Source organism: Bos indicus, chromosome 4 (assembly GCF_029378745.1).
Source record: "Bos indicus isolate NIAB-ARS_2022 breed Sahiwal x Tharparkar chromosome 4, NIAB-ARS_B.indTharparkar_mat_pri_1.0, whole genome shotgun sequence".
Classification (NCBI taxonomy): Eukaryota; Metazoa; Chordata; class Mammalia; order Artiodactyla; family Bovidae; genus Bos; species Bos indicus.
In genome coordinates, this window is record NC_091763.1 from 112,065,544 (window position 1) to 112,088,450 (window position 22,907).

General features: G+C 45.4%; 1 protein-coding gene across 1 annotated transcript in view; it reads left to right on the top strand.

The window, feature by feature from the left end:
- The window catches only part of CNTNAP2 (contactin associated protein 2), a 1,639,050-nt gene that overhangs the window by 1,596,342 nt on the left and 19,801 nt on the right, over positions 1–22,907 (top strand). The window contains exon 22 of the mRNA XM_070787139.1: positions 5,508–5,747. Coding sequence (XP_070643240.1) covers positions 5,508–5,747 — 240 coding nt within the window. The remainder of the gene's footprint in view (positions 1–5,507; positions 5,748–22,907) is intronic.

Genomic DNA, 22,907 nt, shown 5'->3' on the forward strand with positions numbered 1-22,907 from the left:
AGAGTTGGAACCATCTGGCCCTGAAGAGACAAGAGCATCCGTTGCACTCATGGCCCCCAGGGGGAACAGGTCTCAGCCAAGGGTCTTCAGAAGCACATCCAGACACTGTCCAGGTTTGAAAGTATTGGTTCTGCTTTCCTGGGCATCAGAGCCCTTGTCTTTGTGACCCAGCCACCTTTTAGGAAAAGAACAACAGTTGAAACCCTGGGGGGTTTCCCCAATAGAGAGAAAGCACAGACGGGGAAAAGCTAAAGCAGAGCCTGGCCCCTAGAGCCCTTGCCTCCCTCTGTTCCCCTGGTTCCTGGTCGTCATCAGAACCCCTGCCTTGGGCTCCCCTCTGGCCATCTGCCTTGTGACACTTACCCCTCTTTTGAAGTCAGAAGGAAACGGGAGGACAGCTCTTTAAGAAGTGGGGACCACACGGTAAATTGGGAACCGTCAGGTATATACAGCTGTGAGACCACTCATTTTCTGCAGTATGATCAGAAGCTTGCCCTTTCTAAAAAAAAAAAATATATATATATATATATATATATAGATTTTTTTTTTTTACATATATATATTTGACTGCACGGCTCTAGTTCTGGCATGTGGGTATCTTCTCTGACCAGGGATCGATCCCGGGCTCCCTGCCTTGGGAGGGAGGAATCTTAGGCACTGGCCCACCAAGAGTCCCAAGCCTGCCCATCTTAAAGTTTAGGAAACTGCGTCAAGGACCATGTGAAAGGTGGCCAGGACCAGAAGTGTCTTACCCACCTCGCTAGCAGAGGAAACAAATCCAAAATGGAGTCTCTATAGATTCTTCAGTGGCTGAGCAAAGGATGCTGGTGAAGAACGGGCACTTTATCCACAGCGTAGCTCTGCCTGGGCCCTACTTCAAGGAGAAGAACCCCTGTCTTTGCCCAGGGTGTTTGCAGACCTGCTCAGAGCAATGACTATGCTCCCCTAGAATTATCTTTCTAATCTAATATCTAATGTGGTTCCCACCACAATCCCCTGCAGCTTAAATATCATTGAGTTTCTTACTGAAATACAAGCATCTTAACACGATCGTCAAGGTCTTTCCCAATCTGGCCTTGAGCTCTGACCTCAGATGAGGCCCCCAGGTCCCAGAACCAAAACCTCACAAAAGACTCAGCCTGGAGTTCTCTTTCCATTCATTCTCGAAACCTAGTTCTACAAAAGATAACAAGCATTCACCAATGCTTGTGGAGAAGTTGGTGGGAATGGGGGTTGTTTAGTCACTATGAAAAATAGTGCAGAGGTTTCTCAAAAAGTTAAACATAGAACTACCATGGGATCCAACAATTCTGCTTTCGGGTATGTTCACTAAAGAATTGAAATCAAGACCTTACAGATATCTGCACTCCCATGTTCAGAGCAGCACTATTCACAACAGCCAAGGCCTGGAAGCAACCTAAATGTCCATTGACAGAGGAATGGATAAAGAAAATAAAGTAGACAGTGAAGTATTATTCAGCCTTATAAAAGAAGGAAATCCTGCCATTTGCTACAACATGGATGAACTTGGAGGATGTTATGCCAAGTGAAATAAACTAGATACAGAAGAATAAATACTGCATGATTCTACTCACATAAGGCACCTGAAATAGCCAGTCACAGAAGCCAAGAGTGGAGTCATGGTTTCCAGGGGCTGGGGTGGGGGGTTGGATCAGGAGATGTTGGTCAAAGGTGCATACTTTCACTTATGCAAGAAGGAGAGTGCCTGTAAGTTTAACAAGACTGTACTGTATACATAAACATTTGTTAAGAGGGTAGATTTTATGTTAAGTGTCCTTATCACCAAAAACAAAAACCAAAAAAACCCTAGTTGCAGTGTTACTCCTCCTGAAGTGCTTTCCAGAACCCCATGCAGGCCTGCCTCCCTCGTTTACCATGTGTGTGCTCAGTCGCTCAGACGTGTCCAACTCTTTGTAACCCCATGGACTGCAGCCCACCAGGCTCCTCTGTCCATCAGATTTCCCAGGCAAGATACTGGAGTGGGTGCCGTATCCTCCTCCAGGGGATAGACTTGAATCATTTCACCAAGCACAAGGTTTGCTCAGAACATTGTAGAGGTTGAAGCCTGGGGCTCTGCCTGGCAGGGGGTAGATCTTAAGCCTCATTATCTCACACAGTACACAGGGACAGCAATGCTCCCTCCTCCAAGGGTATTTCTAGGAATTAAATGTCCGATTTGCATGGGACGTTGAGCACATTTTAAGGGTTCAACAAATACTGACTCTTGTTACTGGACAGCTTGTGTTCACAAGTCGAGTTAGTGGGTTGAATGCTTCTTCCCCAGCGAGGCTGTGGGCTACCCAGGGTGCGTGCGTGCATGCTAAGTTGCTCAGTCGTGTCCAACTCTGTGCGACCCCATGGACTGTAGCCCACCAGGCTCCTCTGTCCACGGGATTCCCCAGGCAAAAATACTGGAGAGGGTTGCCATGCCCTCCTCCACCTCCCAGGTGGCGCTAGTCGTAAAGAACCCACCTGCCAATACAAGAGATGTAAGAGACGTGGGTTCGATCCCTGGGTAGGGAAGATCCCCCGGAGGAGGGCTGCTCAGGGTGAATCCTTGGATTTGTCTACCTTCCTGCTTCTGCTCCACACGGCCAGTACCTGTGATGAAGTGAGTGGAATGGAACTGACTTGAAGTCCCACAAGATGGCAGGAGCCACCAGTCCCAGAATCTTCCTTGTGGAGCGCTACTCCAAAGCTGGACAGGCCAAAGTGACCCTCCTTTAATTGGCAGGAAGCAGCTGATGGAGCTGAGGTCGTTCCCAGCTTCCTGCCACCACTGGCTATTTATTCTGGTGCCACCACCATGGATGAAGCCAGAGAAATAGCAGGGAGCTGAGCTCCTCCTCCCTACCCTGGGATCAGAGTCCTTGCAGGTCTCCTTGATGTGAGGATGCTCCAGGAGAAGGCAGATCACTGAAGGGAAGATGTGAGTGTTCATCACTCACTCAGTTGTGTCCAACTCTTTGCGACCCCATGGACTGTAGCCCGCCAGGCTCCTCTGTCCATAGCATTCTCCAGGCAGAAATACTGGAATGGGTTGCCATTCCCTTCTGCAGGGGATCCTCCCAAGCCAGGAATCAAACCCAGGTCCCCTGCATCGCAGGCAGATTCTTTACCATCTGAGCCAATGTGGAGGGAGGGGGCGGAAACCAAATACTGGAAATGTCTGCCTGGAAGGCAAGTTGGTGAACGTAGAACAAGGGATTCTGACAATAGATGAGGAGATGAAGAATGGATTGCCGCGTAGCCTGCAAGCCTTGAGGAAAAGGCAAGGGAGGAAGAAGGCAGGTGTCGGTGGGACCAGAGCCTCTTCCTGGTCATCAGAGGAACCCTCAGGACACATCCTGATGGCAGGATTTTTGTACACAGTGGCGGCTGCACTCTGCCTCTCCATCTTAAATGGAATGTGCTTTAGCTCAGAGTCACAGACTGAAATTTGCAGCAGAAGAAAAATATGGAGAATCATTAATTAAAATTTCTTTATGTACTTGTCTAAGTGAGACCCTATGAGCATCCCCAGAATTACTGTCTTCATCATCATCGCCCCTGTTGTCATCTCTTGTACTAATCGAAATTTACATGGGACTAGTGCAGGTCAGTCAATACACTGATTTTTTAATGTGATGAATAATCAATACATTCATTTCTTGTGCCCTCAAGGTCTGAAAGCTCCCTTCACCACTGATTTATTCTTTAATTAATGGAGGAGTAAATTTTTTTACAAGACTATTTCACCTGTATGCATTCCCCCATTAGAAACATCACCAGCTCTGAACCCAGCTTTTTAAAGAAGTATCTAACTCCTGTTTTCCAAAGTCTTTATTTTCCACAGTTCAAGTGGAAGGGTGAATAGCTCATACCACATCCTTGTATTTAAAAGGTCAGCATCATCTTAGCATAGTCTCCCACCTGAATACAAGCTCTGTGCTCTTCTCTGGAGAGCTGGTTGCCCACCCCCTGGATTTGCAGCCCTGCATTATCATTGCCCATAGTTTAGCTGTGGGCCTCAGACCTTAACCATATCAGGATCACCTGGAGGGCGTGCTGACATACAAAGGGCCGGGCCCCACCCCCTGCAGCTCTAACACCTTCCCAGGTGATGCTAATGGTGCTGGTCCAGGAACCACACTAATAAGAACCATGGAGTAGGAGGGTCTAGGACTCCTTCAACCCTCATTCTGCTTGGTAGGTTCTAGAATCCAGGGCCATGGTCAAGAAGACACTTGCTTTTGCTTAACTGGTATGATGTGTGTGTGTGTGTGTGTGTGTGAGTGCTTAGTCGCTCAGTCATGTCCGACTCTTTGCGACCCCAAGGACTGTAGCCGGCCAGGCTCCTCTGTCCATGGAATTCTCCAGGCAAGAATACTGGAGTGGGTTGCTATTCCCTTCTCCAGGGGGATCTCTCTGACCCAGGTATCAAACCTGCGTCTCCTGCATTGCAGGCAGATTCTTTACCATCTGAGCCACCAGGGAAGCCCGTGTGATTTATTTTTATTTATTTGTTTATTTGGCTACACCAGGTTTTAGTTGTGGCATGTGGAATCTAGTTCCCTGACTAGGGGTTGAACCGGAGCCCCCTGCATTGAGTGCAGAGTCTTAGCCACTGGACCACCAGGGAAGTCCCAGTGTGTGTTTATATTAATTCAAACAGTAATTTGGAAATGTCCCCACCCAGACTCACCCCTGATTTGAATGTTAGTGTAGGAGAAGAGGCTGAACTTACAGGTTTAGGGGAGGTGATGATTCTTAAATGCATTTGTATGTTTGTAATTGAATTAGGAAACTTTCCTGACTCCCAAAACACCCTTCCCACACTAGCTGGGATTCTGGAAGCCTCAGAATTCCCAGAGGACTGGATTCTAAAGAAAGAAAATGCCTGATTATAGGCTGTGCGTGTGTGTGTTAGTCGCTCAGTCGTGTCGGTCCTGCAACCCCAGGGACTGTAGCTCGCCAAGCTCTGTCCATGGGATTCTCCAGGCAGGAACACTAGAGTGGGTTACTATTCCCTTCTCCAGGATTATAGGCTGTAGGAATCATTTTTTTCTTTTTTTTTTTTTAAGAATTCTAAAGAATAAAATAAGAGGCACAAAAGGAAACCTTAATCTACCAGGAGGTCTGGGAAGTTATATGAGAGTCACTGAAGCATCAGAAAAGAGGTGAAAAGTCAGTCAGAGCCAAGTGAGTGTTGTTAGTTTCAGCAACATCTCAAGTAGCTGGAAGGTAATTAGGAATGTATGTTATTTTAGCAAATATAGTCTTACTCTTCTTACCACGTTCTCCAATGACAGAGAAGGTCCTTTTAAAGTGAAGTCTTCAGCCCTAAAGCCTTATCCAGTCATTAATGTTTCATCTGAAAGAACATAGTATCTTAAACTGAAAGCCAAGAGCAAGATTTGGACACAAATGTTCAAAGACGAGAGTATACTACAGCTCTGATCTAGTGAGTGTGCATGATCTTTACTTTCTCTTTCTTTCTCTTTTAGAAACAGGGAAGATCGACCAAGAGATCCACACGTACAACACCCCGGGATTCACCGGCTGCCTCTCCAGAGTCCAGTTCAACCAAATCGCCCCTCTCAAGGCGGCCTTGAGGCAGACCAACGCCTCAGCTCACGTGCACATCCAGGGCGAGCTGGTGGAATCCAACTGCGGGGCCTCCCCGCTCACCCTGTCTCCCATGTCGTCCGCCACCGACCCCTGGCACTTGGACCACCTGGATTCGGGTAAAGTCCAAAGCCCTGTCTTGGGTAGAATGCTTTATTTCTTAAGCCTCAGTTTTCTCATCTGTAAAATGGGGATTAATAACAGAACATTGCTGGTGACATAGTTGGGGGATTAAGGAAGTGAAGGAAGGTATGAACAGAGTGCTTAGCACTTCCAAGGCTCAAAACGTACCACCGTATTCTTGCTCCAGGCCAGAAGTAAATAAGTTGAAGGGAAGGAATATTGTATTATTGACTCTTCTGCATTTAAGTGAAATAATGAGATGCCCAAATGGATGTCTTCAATGTGACTGTCAGATGATCTGATCAAATCAGTTCCTTGCTTCTGCCTTTGTGATTTGGCTGCCATGCAGCCCCGCCATCCATGTTCTAATATTAAAAGATTACCTGAAACTGTCAGATTCCTCTCCCAACAGTGTATTTATACACACAACCCTGTAGCCTTCCAGGCTTTAGGGGCGCACGTAGGCTGAGAAAGCTCAGTGGATTTTTACCACTTCTGCAGGTAATAATACTGGTCATTTGAAAGCATAGCACTAAAATGAAGGGATGCAGTGGTCAGCTGCAAAATTAATTGGATGCGAATTCAGTGACCACATGACCCTGAGTGATGAGGAGCCCGTGGGTCCCCCTCCTTGCCCTACCCAGATGGTCGGGCTGCTTGAGTAAGTGCTCCAAGTCTCTGCTTTTTCACTCTAAGGTATGAAGTGGGCGAGATCTCTGAGACACCTCCAGACCTACTGATGAGTCTCCAAAGTGATGACTGACTTTGCTGATGCCTAAGACAGGAAGGGGTGAGGCAGGGCGGGAGGCCTGGGGTCTGATACCATCACTGCCTCTGCCCAGCGGGTTTCTTAACCTTGTTCCTCAGTCTCCCCACGTCTGAAATGAAGACCTAACTTAGAGAATTCCTTGCAAGATGATGGATTTAAAACACTTGGCAGAGCAAGCCATTGACACGGAGCAAACCAGACAGAAGTTTAGCTGCAATAACACTAACAGAATGGTTGCTATTATTATATTAGATACAACTTGCTATGATGTGTGAACATCCAGTCAAGGCTCTCTAGTCCTCCCCGACCCTAACTCCTGATTTGTAACAGTGCATATCATGGGAACATCATTGTGTTTGATTCCTTATACATATTCCACCCCCAGCCATGGTTATTTATCAGCTTCCAGGAATCTCTTGTCATCATGAATTCTTGCCAGGATTTGCCTGCTAAGCGTTGTGAAGCTTCAAAAAGAAGCCAGAATTGCCTCATTGTCAGAATAGACAGACTAAACAGTCCTCTTTGTTCCTCACACGTGGGTTCCAATACCATGGAGAGGGTGCTGTGTGCCGGGAGTACTTAAAAAGAATTCCCTTCTACGAGTATTGTTAGAATGACACTGCGGCTGGCTTTTCCTCGTGGGCTGACTTGAACAAAGGGAAGCAGTCCTGGTGCTGAAAGAAGAAAAGTAGTGAAGATATGAGATGGGACAAGGCCTTGTCGGGGCTGCAGAGGAGAGACTTCTCAGATTCTTCCAAATGCCCGGGTTGGTGGAGACAAGGCCTACGCTTTGAAATAGGCAGGTTCCTATTGCTGTTACAGCTTCTCACTGCTTGAGACCATCAGCATGTGTGTGTGTTCTTGGTCGGCTGCCAAGAAATCAGTTTCTATAAGCCTCTAGACGCTCCTTTGGTCCAAGAGGAGTTCGTATTCATTCTTGCCTTAATTAGCAAATTATTTGCTTGATGGTCTGTGAGATCCAGTTGTAAAGGCCAAAGTTTGAGTTGTTTGTTTTTCATGTTTATTTATTTGGCGGCACACGGGATCTTTAGTTGTCGTGTGTGGGAACTAGTTCCCTGACCAGGGATCGAACCAGGGCCCCCTGCATTGGGAACGCAGTCTTAGCCACTGGGCCACCAGGGAAGTCCCAAGTTCATTTATTTTTTAAAAAATCGTGCTTTATATATGACGCTTTCATTCTTCTGATTGATGTAGTAATGTGTATAGGGAACATTTCAATGTTCAAATTAGAAGTCTATTACCCACGTATTACAGTGGCCTGACCTACAGAACACAAGGTCCATTTGCAGAAATTTTGTTTGTACTTGGGCAGAAAGTTCTTACCTGGTGTTTACCATTTGCTGTATCAGTCTCATCATCATAGTTTATTCCATAATTGGAATTCCAGGTTAATTTCTATAATGGGTAAATGCTTATAAAGAAATGTGTGTCTCCGTCTCATAAACTTTATTAAGAGAACAGAAAACCACTTATGAGATATGACAGAGGCTTGTTTAGGTGACTTTTTTTTTTTATTTTAGGTGACTGGGAAAAAGAGAGAATGGGGGTTGGGGGCTGGACGAGGGTGCAGAGAAAGAAATAGATATAAGGGAAGATTATTTAATATCAGACTCCAGAGCCTTAGTGTCTAGGAGGACAAACTTTTCCTCTACACATGTCTTCATAGAGAAACAGAAGGTGGGGGAGACCTCTGGGAAGAACAAATGGGCTTCTAAAGGAAAGACAGGAGATAAGAAAGTTTGTGATGTTTGTTCATGCCGGCATGAATGGTCTCTGTCCTTTTCAAGGCCATAAAACCCCCCCTGGAAAGGGTGATTTCGGGTAGCGTTGCTCTTGGCCTCTTTCCTGGGACTTAAAAGCTCCCAGAAAAGGAGATTTATGGTCTCATTCTATTTGTAGTTGGATATGGGAAGTTCCCAAAAGATTTCTTTCTGCATCTGTCAAATCCCAAATATCCTTGGCTTAAAATAATCTTCATACCAACTCTGGGGTTCTTGGTTAGGTCCTCACATCAGCAATTGCAGCCTAGTTCTTGTGAGCCTAAATTCATCACTCTGAATTCTGATTCCGGGGTTTTGCTTTTCTGGATAATCTTTTTTATATGACTCAGAAGACTCACTATCAGATATTCAGAAACAAACAACAGTGTATACACAAAGATGCCGTTTCTAGCTGTAAATCATGTTACTTGAGGCTGTACAGGTACAGGATGGGAAGAGCTCCTTAGTCCTGGTTTGACTAGAGGACATTTGGAAGGAGATCTGTGTGATCTGGTGCCTTGAAAAGTGTGGTCCTCACCAGCGGTGTGAGTATCACCTGGAAGCCTGTTAGAAATGCAGAGCCCAGGCCCTTCCCCAGACCCACTGAATCGGCACCTACGTTTTAGCCAGATTCCCCCATGACTCATGTGCACAACAGAGTCAAAAGCGCTCACCTCTGTCTCAAATGCATTTTCACATCACCTGGGGAGCTCTTAAAACCCCCGATTTCCAGGCCGCACCCCTGACCAATTAAATCAGATACTTTAGGGGTAAGATACAGATGGCCAGAGATGTAAAACCTCCCCCAGGTGATTCTAATGTGTAGCAAGATGGAGAATCACTCCATCACTAAATAAGAGAGCTTAATAATCGCCCCGCCTTGGCAAACCCTTCAAAGTGAGGTTACCAAAAGAAAAGAACAGTGAATACCCAGAAACAAGTTTATGAAAAACAGTGAAGCCCTTCAGTGGTGAAATCCCAAACTGAAAGGCTATGGCAGTGAGCTTGCCAAAGATTGGGCTTCTCTAACCATTTCACAAGAAAGCTCATGGGGACTGAGTTTTTATCGGTACTTGAGGAAAACTAGTCTGCCTACTGGCAACTGGAAAAACACACTTGGAACAAACAAACAAGAAACCCACAGTGTGGGGTCAGAGTCAAGGCCTCCCATGAAAATGCATCTTTATAGAAGGATCTTCAGTTGGAGGAAGATGCCAAATTATTATTCAGGTTTTTTTAATCAATTGCAAGCTTAATTTGGAAGGATATCAGGGGGAGAAATGCTGCTTTAAAATGAAGTATGCACACTTATTTTAAAATAAAGCATGCCCCTTGCTGTGAAGATAGGGTGTCTGTGTCTTTAGTATTAAAGAGAACTTCATGATCAACGGGGGCTTCCCTGGTGGCTCAGATGGTAAAGAATCTGCCTGCAATGCAGGAGACCTGGGTCGATCCCTGGGTTGGGAAGATTCCCTGGAAAAAAAGGAATGGTAACCCACTCCAGTATTCTTGCCTGGAGAACTGCATGGACAAAGCCTGGTGAGCTAGAGTCCATGAGGCCACAAAGAGCTGGATAGGACTGAGCAACTAACACAACCCCATGAACAACCAAGGGCTCTCCACTTCATGCCACACTGGAGTATTTGCTTTGCAGAAACCTGGAAACTAGAATTCCAGACATCCATCCTTTGGTCTCACGTTCTTTCTGCTCCCTTGTATTTCTTTCTTATGTCTTAGATGATATCAAATGATAAAGGCAAAGAATGGATTCCAAGGTATGCTGGCTTCACATAATAAGATTCTTGTTCTCTCTGGAACACTACTGACTGAGCTACTCATTGCCTCTCTCGCGCCTGGTAGGCTCTGTCACTGTTTTTTAAAGGAGGAATATGCACGGTTGGTCAGGCTGTGCACTGCACAACTACAAAGGATGCCATTTGCATCGTAGCCTCTGGCTCCTGGAGCAGTGCTACATATTGGCCTTCGTAGGGGCTCACCAGATCATTTTGGGAAGAAAGTGGGTATATCATCACGTGGCATAATATACAGTTATTTCCTTTTCATCTCTTTTTCAGTCCTTCTAATTTTGTTAAAGAGAGAGTCTCTATTTGGTTCTGGCATGCCTTTAACAGCTCTCTCGCCCACGCTATTCACCCTTTAATAAAGAACAGGCTTCTGTTTAGAGCCTTGACAGGCCGTAGAAGTACTCAGTAGGGTTATAAAGCTTTATCACTGCATTTGTTTAAATAAAAAATCAGGTCAATTTAATGAGAATAAGTAAATAATAATTAGGTTTCACATGTATATGACAAAAAACATGATTCCCATGTGCATGGAGGTTGGCAAGCACTGGGTGGAATGTCAGGATAATCATAAACCCAAGGCCTGGAGCTGTGAGAGTGCTTTTTTTTTACAAGGGGGAAATGGTAAAATTATGTTGATTTCTTAAACCAATTCCATTATATTAGAAACGACCAGTCAGTTCTTTTTCTGCCTAATTTTTTCCGCCTTTGGATAATAGGTACGGCCTGTTTCTAAACCACAGCATTCTGGTCCTTTCAGTTACAAGGCAGAAAACGCAACCCCTGACCCTGAGTTCTGGTTCACTTACAGGTTGCAGAACCCCAGACAGTAGCTGTGATTCACCTCTCAGAACCCTGGGCTCTGTTTTTATCTCTTTGTCAGATTCTTGCCTGGAGAACCCAGGGACAGAAGAGCCTGGTGGGCTGCCATCTGTGGGGTCGGACACGACTGAAATGACTTAGCAGCAGCAGCAGCAGATTCAGGGAAGCTTATTTCCTTGGAATGGCAAGAATTTGCCAGCATTAAGATGACTACAGATGGCAATGCATGTCTGTAAAATATAAAAACAAAACAAACAGAAAAAATAATCTGATGCCACAAATTTCTGCACTAAGGAACAACTCCAAACTGTGTACCAGCTGTTTTATGAGGCACTGGTAGTAAGTCTTAGGGTGGTTGTTTTTTTTTTTTAAATCACATTCATGATATTGAATCAGAATACATAGACCAAAGGCCACATCGTAGGTTATTATTTAAATAGTATTAAGACTGGCAAGGCACTTTAAGGTGTCGTTTCATTTCCCTAGGAATCTTCTCATACGTTGCTGTCGTTCAGTCGCTAAGTCGTGTCCAACTCTGCAACCCCATGGGCTGCAGCATGCCAGGCTCCTCTGTCCTCCACTGTCTCCTGGAGTTTGCTCAGATTCATGTCCATTGTGTTGATGATGCCTTCCAACCATTTCATCCTCTGCCACCCGATTCTCCTGCCCTCAGTCTTTCCCCGCATCATAATTACAAGCTGGTAGTGGTTTTCTTTACCACTTGCAAGCACTTAAAATAATCTTTCCAGCTCTTATGTTTATATCTTAATTAGTTCTAAGCAGATCCCTTTTTTCCTCCTGATGCTAAGATCACATGATTAATTTGTTTAATCTCTGATACCTAATTTCTTGTTATCTTTTGTGTCTTTTGTTCTCTTCAGTGACCGACACAGACATTTATTCAAGTCCAAAAAACAATTATCATCTCTTCTGATGTGTGCTTTTCCTGCAAATGATCCACATTCTGCTTTTCCGTAGAGCACCAAGCACATTTATATAGCTCGTCAAATAAAATATTAGTTACAAATTTTTTTGATCTAATGGTTATTTAAGTTCCCATCTTTTATTTCCATATGAATAGCTTTATACATGTTAGTTTGCCGAGTCAAGGGATGTATTTTTAATTTTGATTGTATTACAAATCACCCTCCAGTGACGGAATACCTCCAATCCAATAAGATATGAATGTCTTTTTCCCTACACCCTCATCAACACAGCACATCATAATCTTCTAAATCTTGCTACACTGTATTGGAAAAGTGGTTTTGTTGTCTTAATTTGGGTTTCATTAATCATGAGTGAGATTAAATATCTTTGTTCATAAGTCACTTGTGTGTATTTTTCCCTGAACTGCCTGTTGATATTCCTTGACCAAAGAATTATTTGTATATTCATATTGTTTCCCGTTGGTCTGTTGGTCATTTATTGACTCATAAGAATTTTTATATATTAGGTAAATTGACATTTTACTACATGTTCCAATGGTTTCCCAGTTTGATATCTACTTTTTAAATTTATGAGTTTTTCCCTCCATGTAAAAAAAAAAACCTCTAAATTTTATCTGATGAAAGATGAAGTGTTTCCTGGCTTTAGGGTTTTATATAATGCCTTCTCCATTTAGAAATGTTTTAAAAATTATTCCTTTTTTTTTTCCTAATAATTCTAGATTTCATCCTTTAACTATACATACTTACTGCATTTGAAATTTATTTGGGTGGTAAGAATACGCTAGGAACCCAGCTTCATTTTTCTCTGCTTATCCCCTGGCCAGTCAGTAGTTCCAGCACTATTGGTTGGGGCATCATCAACCAATTTTCCCCCATCTTTATTATATTCAAAATTTCCCTTTATATTTAAATCTGCTTCTGGCCTCTCTGATCTGTTGCACTAATCTGACTCTTCCTGAGATAGTAGCAAGCTGTGGTCATGATTGAGCTTTTATAATAGCATTTAATTTCTCATAGAGCTAATTTCCCTTTGACTGTCTTTTTTTCAGAATGTTCCTGTCCTTGAACATTGCTTTTCCCAAGTAATTTTAGTGTTCCAATCATTTTACTGGCATTACCTAGAGATTTTATGGGGACTGAATTTTATGTGTAAGTTAATTGCAGAGTAATGGACACCTACACAAATAATGTTTTCCTGTTCAGCAACGGAATGTCTTTCCACTTAACATGTGTCTTCCTTTTACATTATACAAAATTCCTATGAAGACAGCCTGATAAGTTAATTTCTAACTAGTTCCTCTGTTTTGGCAAAGTGCAAAATCCAAAAGTTATTTGAAAAAAAAAGACAGCTAATTTAGCACCTGATTATATCAGCAAACTCCTTCACTGCAAACCTAATGACTGTTTAATTGAATATAATTGGGAAAAGGTGTGTGCCCCCCAGGACCAAGAACCTGAGCGGGCTGTCTTAGTTTTCTGCCCAAGTATAGACACATCTTATATGCACATACCTTTAGGATTTTTATATGTAGATGATACCTTGAGGATTCCTGTTTTGATAAGTGTCTCACTGGGGCTAGGTGTTAAATAGTATCTAATGCCACTGGAGAAGGCAATGGCACCCCACTCCAGTACTGTTGCCCGGAAAATCCCATGGATGGAGGAGCCTGGTAGGCTGCAGTCCACGGGGTCGCTAAGAGTCGGACACGACTGAGCGACTTCACTTTCACTTTCCACTTTCATGCATTGGAGAAGGAAATGGCAACCCACTCCAGTGTTCTTGCCTGGAGAATCCAATGGACGGAGTAGCCTGGTGGGCTGCAGTCCATGGGGTCACACAGAGTCGGACACGACTGAAGCAACTTAGCAGCAGCAGCAGCAGCAATGCCACCTCGACATCTTTTAGAGATAACCATGCACTTTTTCTTCTGTTGATAGATTTCGAAACAGTGAGCCATGCTTTTATTCCTAGCGTTAACCACCTTTAGTCATAGTGAAGCATTCTCTCAAGGTATAACTAAAGTCATTTTACTAAAACATTTTTCTTTTTTATTTTTAAGCTATTATTTTTGGATGCTCTGGGTCTTTGTTGCTTTGCACAGGTTTTCTCTAGTTGTGGCAAGCAAGGGCCACTTTTCATTGTGGTGCATGGGCTTCTCATTACAGTGGCTTCTATTGCAGTTATGGAGCACGGTCTCTAGGGCTTCCAGGCTTCAGTACTTGCGGCTCATGGGCCCTAGAGCACAAGGGCTCCAGTAGTTGTGGCTCAGGGCCTCAGTTGCTCTGCAGACCAGGGATAGAACCCACGTCCCCTGCACTGGGAACATGGAGTCTTCGCCACTGGACCACCAAGGAAATCTAGCTTTGTTTTTTCACAAAAGTAATTCTTGGATAAGATGGGATTGTAGCATCCTTTTACTTTGGGGGAGTGCAAGTTGGGATTTTATAAAAAGAAAGTCTAAGGGGCCACCCAGCAAGGAATATGGGAGGCCCCCAGGAGAGCAGTCCCAGTCAGATCAGGAAGGGGCCTGGGACCTCAGTCCCCCAACCTCAAAGGTCAAATTCTAGTAACATCAAGAGTGAGCTTGGAAGCACATTTTCCCCCAGGGCTTCCAGATGGGAACTCAGGCCTGCCCACACCTTGACTTCAGACTCTGGGATACGCAGTCCCTGCCATGGCAGGACTTTCTCCATCACTCTCTAACCAGTGGAGTAACTCCAAGAAGCCCCCCTCCAAACTTGAACGTGCTTAGACTCACCTGGGGAGATGCATGAATGCAGACTCAGCAGGTCAGAGGTGGGACCTGAGATGCTGCTGCTCTCACAACCTCCCAGGTGGTGCTGATGCTGCTGGGCCATGGACCACACTCTACGTGTTGCAAAGATAGAAATAGCCCTGGAGCCCTTCCCATCTGTACTTTGTAATTTGAGTAAACGTCAGCTGTAAAACCACTGGAGCTGACTGTTCTCTCGTGTGTGTGTGTGAGCGGAGCTCCTTAGCAACTCTCTCAACTTCTTTTATGATCATTGGTCTAATTAGAGTCTCTTTCTCCTCTACTATAATTTCTGCTCTTTACATTTTTCTAGAAATTCATGCATGTAATCTAAGTTTTCCAATTCACTTCTGCAGCGTTGAACAAAATACATTTTCATAATAATTTCCATTCTCTCCTTAGAAAATTTCTATACATGTGTTTTTATATTGTAGGTGTAGACATTTCCCTTTTTTCTCAGATTATCTGACAGATTTTTTTTTTCCCCACACGACCAACTATGGATTTGTTTATTAGTTCTATCATTTTCTGTTTTCTTTTGCCTCTTGCTTTTATCTTGACTTCTTTACATTTGTATTTGCTGCTCTTGACATCATTTGGATATTTCTTTATTGTCATTTTTGGCTTGTGTGTAACATCCTCCTTCAGAGGAAATGAACCGAAGTTAGCAAATCTAAGCTCTACGACTCTGGCCTCCCAGACTGCACATGCCGGATGCAGTGTCTCGGCATGAATATTGTTGACTAGACTCTCATCTAAGGGACCTGGGCAGTCTTTAGAGGTCTCCTTAACTGCAAAGCCTTCAGACATCACTGCAAGAGCAGGTCGGCAGGTGTGTGTTCCGATTACAGTGGGGCAGGTGAGGAGCTGATGTAGGGAAAATTCACCAGAGTGGCTGAAGTGAAGGGCGGTGGGTTGACCCCCTCTCAGCCCCCGACACCCTCTGCTCGCTGTCCCACGTGCCCAACCGTGTCTGGGGCTGCCTTCACTCAGGTTCTCCTCGTTCCTAACTAGGACTGCCCAACACCACCATGGAAAAATCCAGAGGGGTACCAGCCCCCACCTCTGGGACAACTTCCCAGCTCCTTGATTCCTCCTTCCTGTGGGCTTCTCTTTAATCCCAGTGTTGTCCTCTTTCCCTTCTTCCCACACAACAGATTTTGAAGCCCAAGGATGTTGGGGTTCTGTCCAGTACTCTGTCCAAGCCGTCACCCCCACCCCACTTGGCACCATCCTTAGAGGCGCGTCCCTGTTCCCTGCCTTCCAGGACTGTCCGCTGTCACCTCCGTCACGTGGGGCTAGGGAGGGCCGGGGTCACAGGTCATGCGTGTTGCTATAGCAACTCCTCTGTGGATGGCAGAACCCCTCCAGCGAGTCGCAGGGTTCCCTTCTGTCTTGCTCTTATGCCGCTGCAGTGTTGCGAGAAGCCCGTGAAAGGGAAGTCTGTCTGGGCCCAGGGTTGTCCCCGGGTGTCTGTTTCTGCCGTTACCTCTCTCGAGGCCCGGTGCAAACTCTTCCTACTACACTGCATTGCTGAACATCCTTGTATATCCCTTGGGGCCATTCGAGGGAGCTCAGCCTTCCAGATTAATCCGGTAGCACTTCCTTTTCTGACTTGTCAACCAGAAAGACTTCCATCAGGATCCCTGGGTGTGACTCCTCCCCCAGGATATTGCCTGCCAGGCCCCACCTATTAATAGAAGTGCTGACTCCTCCTTTGCTGGCAGTTCAGGGCCTGTGTCCTGCCTCTGGTTTCTGAAGTTGCAGAAACATTGTGCCAGATGAGGTTTTTGACCCAATGTCAGTTGTTTCACCGTTGGAGAAGATTTGCGGTTGATTCCCCACGTTCTGCACAAGTCTGTATTCAAGAGTGTCTAAAAACCAGGCAGATCCTTGATTATGCTGTTGAGTTTCTTTCTGCCTGGGAACAGTCCCAAAAGGCTTTTTTTTAAAAAGGTAAAATCAGTTCTATGCTAAAACATAAATGTACATAAAAATTCATATGATCGTGGGGTGCAATTATTTTAAACATAGAGAATGAGATTAATTGTGAAATTTCCCTGTGAGAAATGGCTGAAAGTGATTTTCAAAAGTTTAGTTGAGAATTTTAACTTTTAGGAAAAAGGAAAGGATAAAGCCAGAAATGATACATTTGTACATAACTTGGCTGAAATGCTTTCAGTTCATGATTCTGTTTCATCCTGATAGTAGATCTGTGTGGTCTGAGTGGACATTACTGACCACATTTTAAAGATTAACAATAAAGTGTGACTCAGAAAATGCATTCATCCCTCAGTAAACACCTAATGAGTGACTGCAGCAGTGGCTGCACTTTAGCATCCTCTGGGGAGCTTTTTGGACCCCCCCCCCCGACACCTGCCTCCCATCCCCAAAGAGTCTGAATATGCTGTCAGGACCATGAACCCCAGATCCCACTGTTTACAGCACTTTGCTTAAAAGTATACAGAGAAGTTGGTGGCTCAGATGGTAAAGAATCTGCCCACAGTGTGGGAGACTCAGGTTCGATTCCTGGGTCAGGAAGATCCCCTGAAGAAGGGAATGGCACCCCACTCCAGTATTCTTGCCTGGAGAATTCCATGGAAACGGGAGCCTGGTGGGCTACAGTCCATGGGGTCATAAAGAGTTGGACATGACTGAGCGACTAATACTTTCACTTTCATGCTGAGAACAGCATCATCAGGTGTGCAATTCAGGCGTGTTTACCTCCGATTCAGTTCTTTTTTCACTTTTCCTTTCTCTCAGTGAAACGCCTGAGTTAAACATAAAAGAATTCCAGTTCTTCCCTCTGAACTGCTCTCCGATCTTCTGTCGTCCCTTCTGCATAATGCGGAAGTCTCCAATAACCAGCAGCTTGCACCGCCTGTAGGTGAAAGCCCTGCTACTGGATACACCGTCCTTTTCCTTTCCACTTTCTCATTTTTGATACGCAATCAATCACCCTCCAGACTGCTGGAGCCAGTTAAGTATTATTTCACACTCTGTGGCCATGAATGAGAAAAAGGGCTCTGACAGCACACGTGGCTTGTGCAGGAGTTTCTCAGGTTATCTTGATAACATGTGAGCCAGCCCCAAGGAGGAGCCTCTTTGTGGGGAGCATCGGGAAGCTCTCATGAACAAGGGTCATTTGTTTCCCAGGATTCTCTTTGATGACCATTCCACCTGCCACCCAGCAGAGACAGTTGCATTTTGAGATCTGAGGTTAATTCAAGGAAAGAATAGTTCAAAACACAGTGAAAATATCAAGCATGGGGTTATTATATATCCTACTTTCTGAGGTCAGCCTCAGAAGAAAAGACACTGTCTTGAGGCTGAAGTTTAAAACTTTGACTTGTGCTAATACAGCTGGAAAAAGTATTTCAAAAGCAAGAGCCCACTAGGGCATTGATAAAAGACTTTAAATATGTATAGACTTACTGTCTAAAGCCCTTTAGTTTTGGTCTACTAGGGGTCCCCTCTAGTAGACCCCAGTGAAGGCAGAGTCCTGACGGCCAGCCGTGATCTGGGTTAGACACATGTATGTTCTCAGAAACCACTCTCGGCTCTATACTGGTTTCTGAACACTTCACCTCAGTTCAGTTCAGTCGCTCAGTCGTGTCTGACTCTTCGCGACCCCATGAATCACAGCACGCCAGGCCACCCTGTCCATCACCAACTCCCGGAGTTCACTCAGACTCTCGTCCATCGAGTCAGTGATGCCATCCAGCCATCTCATCCTCTGTCGTCCCCTTCTTGTCCTGCCCCCAACCCCTCCCAGCATCAGAGTCTTTTCCAATGAGTCAACTCTTCGCATGAGGTGGCCAAAGTACTGGAGTTTCAGCTTTAGCATCATTCCTTCCAAAGAAATCCCAGGGCTGATCTCTTTCAGAATGGACTGGTTGGATCTCAAATGATTAACTATACCTAAATATTCTTCCAAATGAGGAGACCCATCTTTTGACTAGATTTGCTGTTTGCTGCTAAATCATGTCCGACTCTCTGCCACCCCATAGACTGTAGCCCACCGGGCTCCTCTGTCCATGGGATTCTCCAGGCAAGAACACTGGAATGGGTTGCCATGCTCTCCTCCAGGGGATTTTCCCAACCCAGGGATTGAACCCAGGTCTCCTGCATTGGCGAGCAGAGCCACCTGGAAGCCCTGACTAGATTTAGGTGATTTAAAAAAAAAAATGTTATTTTCACTGAACTCCCAGCCACAGATTCTCCAAGTCCAGAGCCTTTTCTGGGACTTCCTTGGTGTCTGGTGGGTGCTTTTCTCAGCATAATTCTGAAGGTAGTCTCTCCAGGGTCTCCTGAAAACATGGGTCTTCTGAACGGTGCCAACTCTTGACCACTAGAAGAAAAGGTAAAATATATCAGGGAATGTCTTTAAAAAACATATTTTGGCTTATTCACTGTGATGGGTTAGTTTCTTCTTCTTTGTCATCATTGTTAGTCTCTAAGTCATGTCCAACTCTTTGCAACCCCATGGACTGCAGCACGCCAGGCTTCTCTGTCCTTCACTATCTCCCAGAGTTTGCTCAAACTCATGTCCATTGAGTCAGTGATGCCATCCAGCCATTCATCCTCTGCCGCCCCCTTCTTTTTCCTTCAATCTTTCCCAGCATCAGGGTCTTTTCCTGTGAGTTGACTCTTCACATCAGGTGGCCAAAGTATTGGAGCTTCAGCATCAGTTCTTCCAATGAGTATCCAGGGTTGATTTCCTTTAGGATTGGCTGGTTTGATCTTGCTGTCCAAGGGACTCTCAAGAGTCTTCTCCAGCACCACAATTCGAAAGCATCAGTTCTTCTGTGTTCAGCTGCCTTTATAGTCCAACTCTCAAACTCGTATATGACTACCAGAAAATCCATAGCATTGAGTATACAGACCTGTGTCAGCAACGTGATGTCTTTGCTTTTTAATACACTGTCTAGGTTTGTCATAGCTTTCCCTCCAAGGAGTTGTTGTTCAGTTGTCAAGTCATGTCTGACTCTCTTGTGATCCTATGGACTGTAGCACACCAGGCTTCCCTGTCCCTCACCATCTCCCAGAGTTTGCCCCAGTTCACGTCCATCGAATCAGTGATACCATCCAACCATCTCATCCTCTGTTGCCCTCTTCTCCTACTGCATTCAATCTTTCCCAGCATCAGAGTCTTTTTCAATGAGTCAGCTCTTCCCACCAGGTGACCAAAATACTAGAGCTTCAGCTTCAGCCTCAGTTCTTCCAAAGAGTATTCAGGGTTGATTTCCTGTAAGATTGACTGGCTTGGTCTTCCAAGGAGTCTTTTAATTTTATGGCTGCAATCACTATCTGCAGTGATTTTGGAGCTCAAAGATAAAACATATCACTGCTTCCACTTTTTCCCCTCTATTTGCCATGAAGTGATGGGACTGGATGCCATGATCTTAGTTTTTTGAATGTTGAGTTTTAAGCCAGCTTTTTCACTTTCCTCTTTCACCCTCATCATGAGGCTCTTTAGTTCCGCTTCAGTTTCTCTTTCTTACTATTGTTAATTTCTCAACTACTCCCTCCTAAGAAACTGACATTACTTTGCCAACAAAGGTCCGTCTAGTCAAGGCTACGGTTTTTCCAGTGGTCATGTATGAATGTGAGAGTTGGACTGTGAGGAAAGCTGAGCGCCGAAGAATTGATGGTTTTGAACTGTGGTGTTGGAGAAGACTCTTGAGAGTCCCTTGGACTGCAAGGAGATCCAACCAGTCCATTCTAAAGGAGATCAGTCCTGGGTGTTCATTGGAAGGAATGATGCTAAAGCTGAAACTCCAGTACTTTGGCCACCTCATGCGAAGAGTTGACTCATTGGAAAAGATCCTGATTCTGGGAGGGATTGGGGGCAGGAGAAAAAGGGGACGACAGAGGATGAGATGGCTGGATGGCATCACCAACTCCGTGGACGTGGGTTTGGGTGAACTCTGGGAGTTGGTGATGGACAGGGAGGCCTGGTATGCTGCAATTCACGGGGTCACAAAGAGTCGGACATGACTGAGCGACTGAACTGAACTGAAGCCATTTCCATGATTCAGCAGACACTTCTGGCTACGACTGCCCTGCTGATCAGGAGCCCACAGATTGTATTAGCTGAGACTGCTGATAGCCACAGTGTTCACTGGACTTGGCGGCCAGCATGACCATGTTGCAGCATTTCACCAAGTGGGAGTCAGTCGCTCTGGTGCTGTGGGACCCTGGGCACACTATGGTCCTGTGTGGCCTCAGGGTTTCCCCCCAGCTGACTGCATTCTGCCACTGCACAACCCATTCATGCAAGAACCAGCAGCAAGGAGACAGTTCCTTCAAACAAAACCAATCAACTCCAGAGAAACTGATAGCCCAGTGTGTTTAAAACTACATCGGTTTTCTCTCAGATATGCCTGTGGATGCATCTGTACTGTCAGAAAGCTACATGACAACATCACAGTGTTACCAAATCAGATCCGGCTGCTCGCCACTCAAAAAATCAATACTCAAGAGAGAGGTGAATGTTAGTAGAAAGGAAAATTGCTTTTAATCAGAACACCACAATCTGGGGAGATTCAGCATCCCCAGAAATCTTCTCCAAAGGTTCTGCTGGGCCATGAATGTTGTTTAAGGGAGAAAGGGAAGTGATCTCAGTTGCTTGCGGAGATATGGGGGGCAGGGTTCCCGCCACCCCCACTGTGTGCAGGCTTGTGTGCCGGCTGGCCGACTCCTCCTGGTCTTTCCTCAGATGCCATCTTGTTCTCACGGTTTGTCCATGAGCTCCCCAAAGACATCTGGTCATCTGTTAATCACGTATTCTTCAGTTCTGCTTCTATCGTCTATGGAAAGGACCAACAGGCTAGACAAGGAATTGTGTGATCACCAGATCTGAAAGGTGTGCTTGGCAGAAGATGAGTAGAGCAGGGAGAGTCTGGCTTAGAAGTCAGTGACAAGACAAAAGGGGCCTCCAGCAAAGAGCTCTTCCTGCCAAAAGCTGCTTACAGAAATATTTTTCCTCCCTGATACACCCGCTTTAGAGAATCAGGTGTTTTAAACCAGAAAAGGTCTCCAAGGACTTGTCTAAGATAATCATTTATTAAACTCCTTGGTGATAGGGCTTCCCAGGTGGCTCAGTGGTACAGAACCCACCCGCCAATGCAGGAGACTCACTAGACAGGGATTTGATCCCAGCATTGGGATGATGCCCCGGAGGAGGGCATGGCAACCCAATCCAGTATTCTTGCCTGGAGACTCTCATGGACAGAGGGTCCTGGTGGGCTATAGTCCATGGGGTCACGGAGTCAGAAATGACTGAGCACACACGCACAAACAGGTTTTTTCTTAGCTCTGAATATTGATCAGTAATAGATTCCCCCACTCTACATTCAAAATATTTAATACTAAAGAATTGTCCTCCTAAATGAAAGCAGGGTTCCTAGTAGTAGCTTTCACAAGACTCAAAAGAAATAGGGTTAAAGGAAGTGGCACTGTGGGGTGTGCTGTCATACCTCTCATTTAAAAAGCACACAAGGAGTCAGTCCCTCAAAAAAAAAAAAAGTCTCAGAAGCAATCATTTCAGCTGCTTCTCAGGCACCACATTAAACACACAGGAACAGCAGGAGATGTGAACCACCGTGAGCCTCAATTAAAGCTCTGCTGCTCAAAGAGCGGTATGTACACTCAAGCTCCCCTGCAGCCCACAACACACGCTCCCAGCCCAAGGCCGTCGAACGTGTGTCTTAACCAGATCCCAGGTGGTTTGTCTGAGCCTTCAAGTTGGAAAGCTCTGAACCGAAGCACTTAGGAGTCAGTTCATTTGTTTTCTCCTAAAGGCACATTGGAATGAGGCATGCAAGAGAAGACAAAGCCTGCGCGATCCACTCAAGGCCAACGAACCCCCTCCTCCCGCTTACTCAAGGCCGGGGTGCTGCCTCCCTGACCTTGGGGGGCCTGTGTGAGTGCCGGCACCTGGAGGTGGGGGGCGGGGGGCTGCGTGCAGCCTGGAAGCGTATTTTCCCTCAGATGATGTATATGCGCTCAGTTGTGGCCGACTCTGCAACAACACGGACTGGAGTCTGCCGGGCTCCTCTGTCCACGGGATTCTTCCATCAAAAATATTGGAGTGGGTTGCCGTTTCCCTACTCGATTTTTCCCTCAGAAAGGGGTTTAAAGGGTACTCCCCAGATTTGTCACATGCCCCACATTTGCGCTTCCTCCTTCTTGCTTTCCTGTTAATGTCAACATGGATTATAAACCTGGTGGCAGAGGGAAAGGAGTGGTGGCCCACA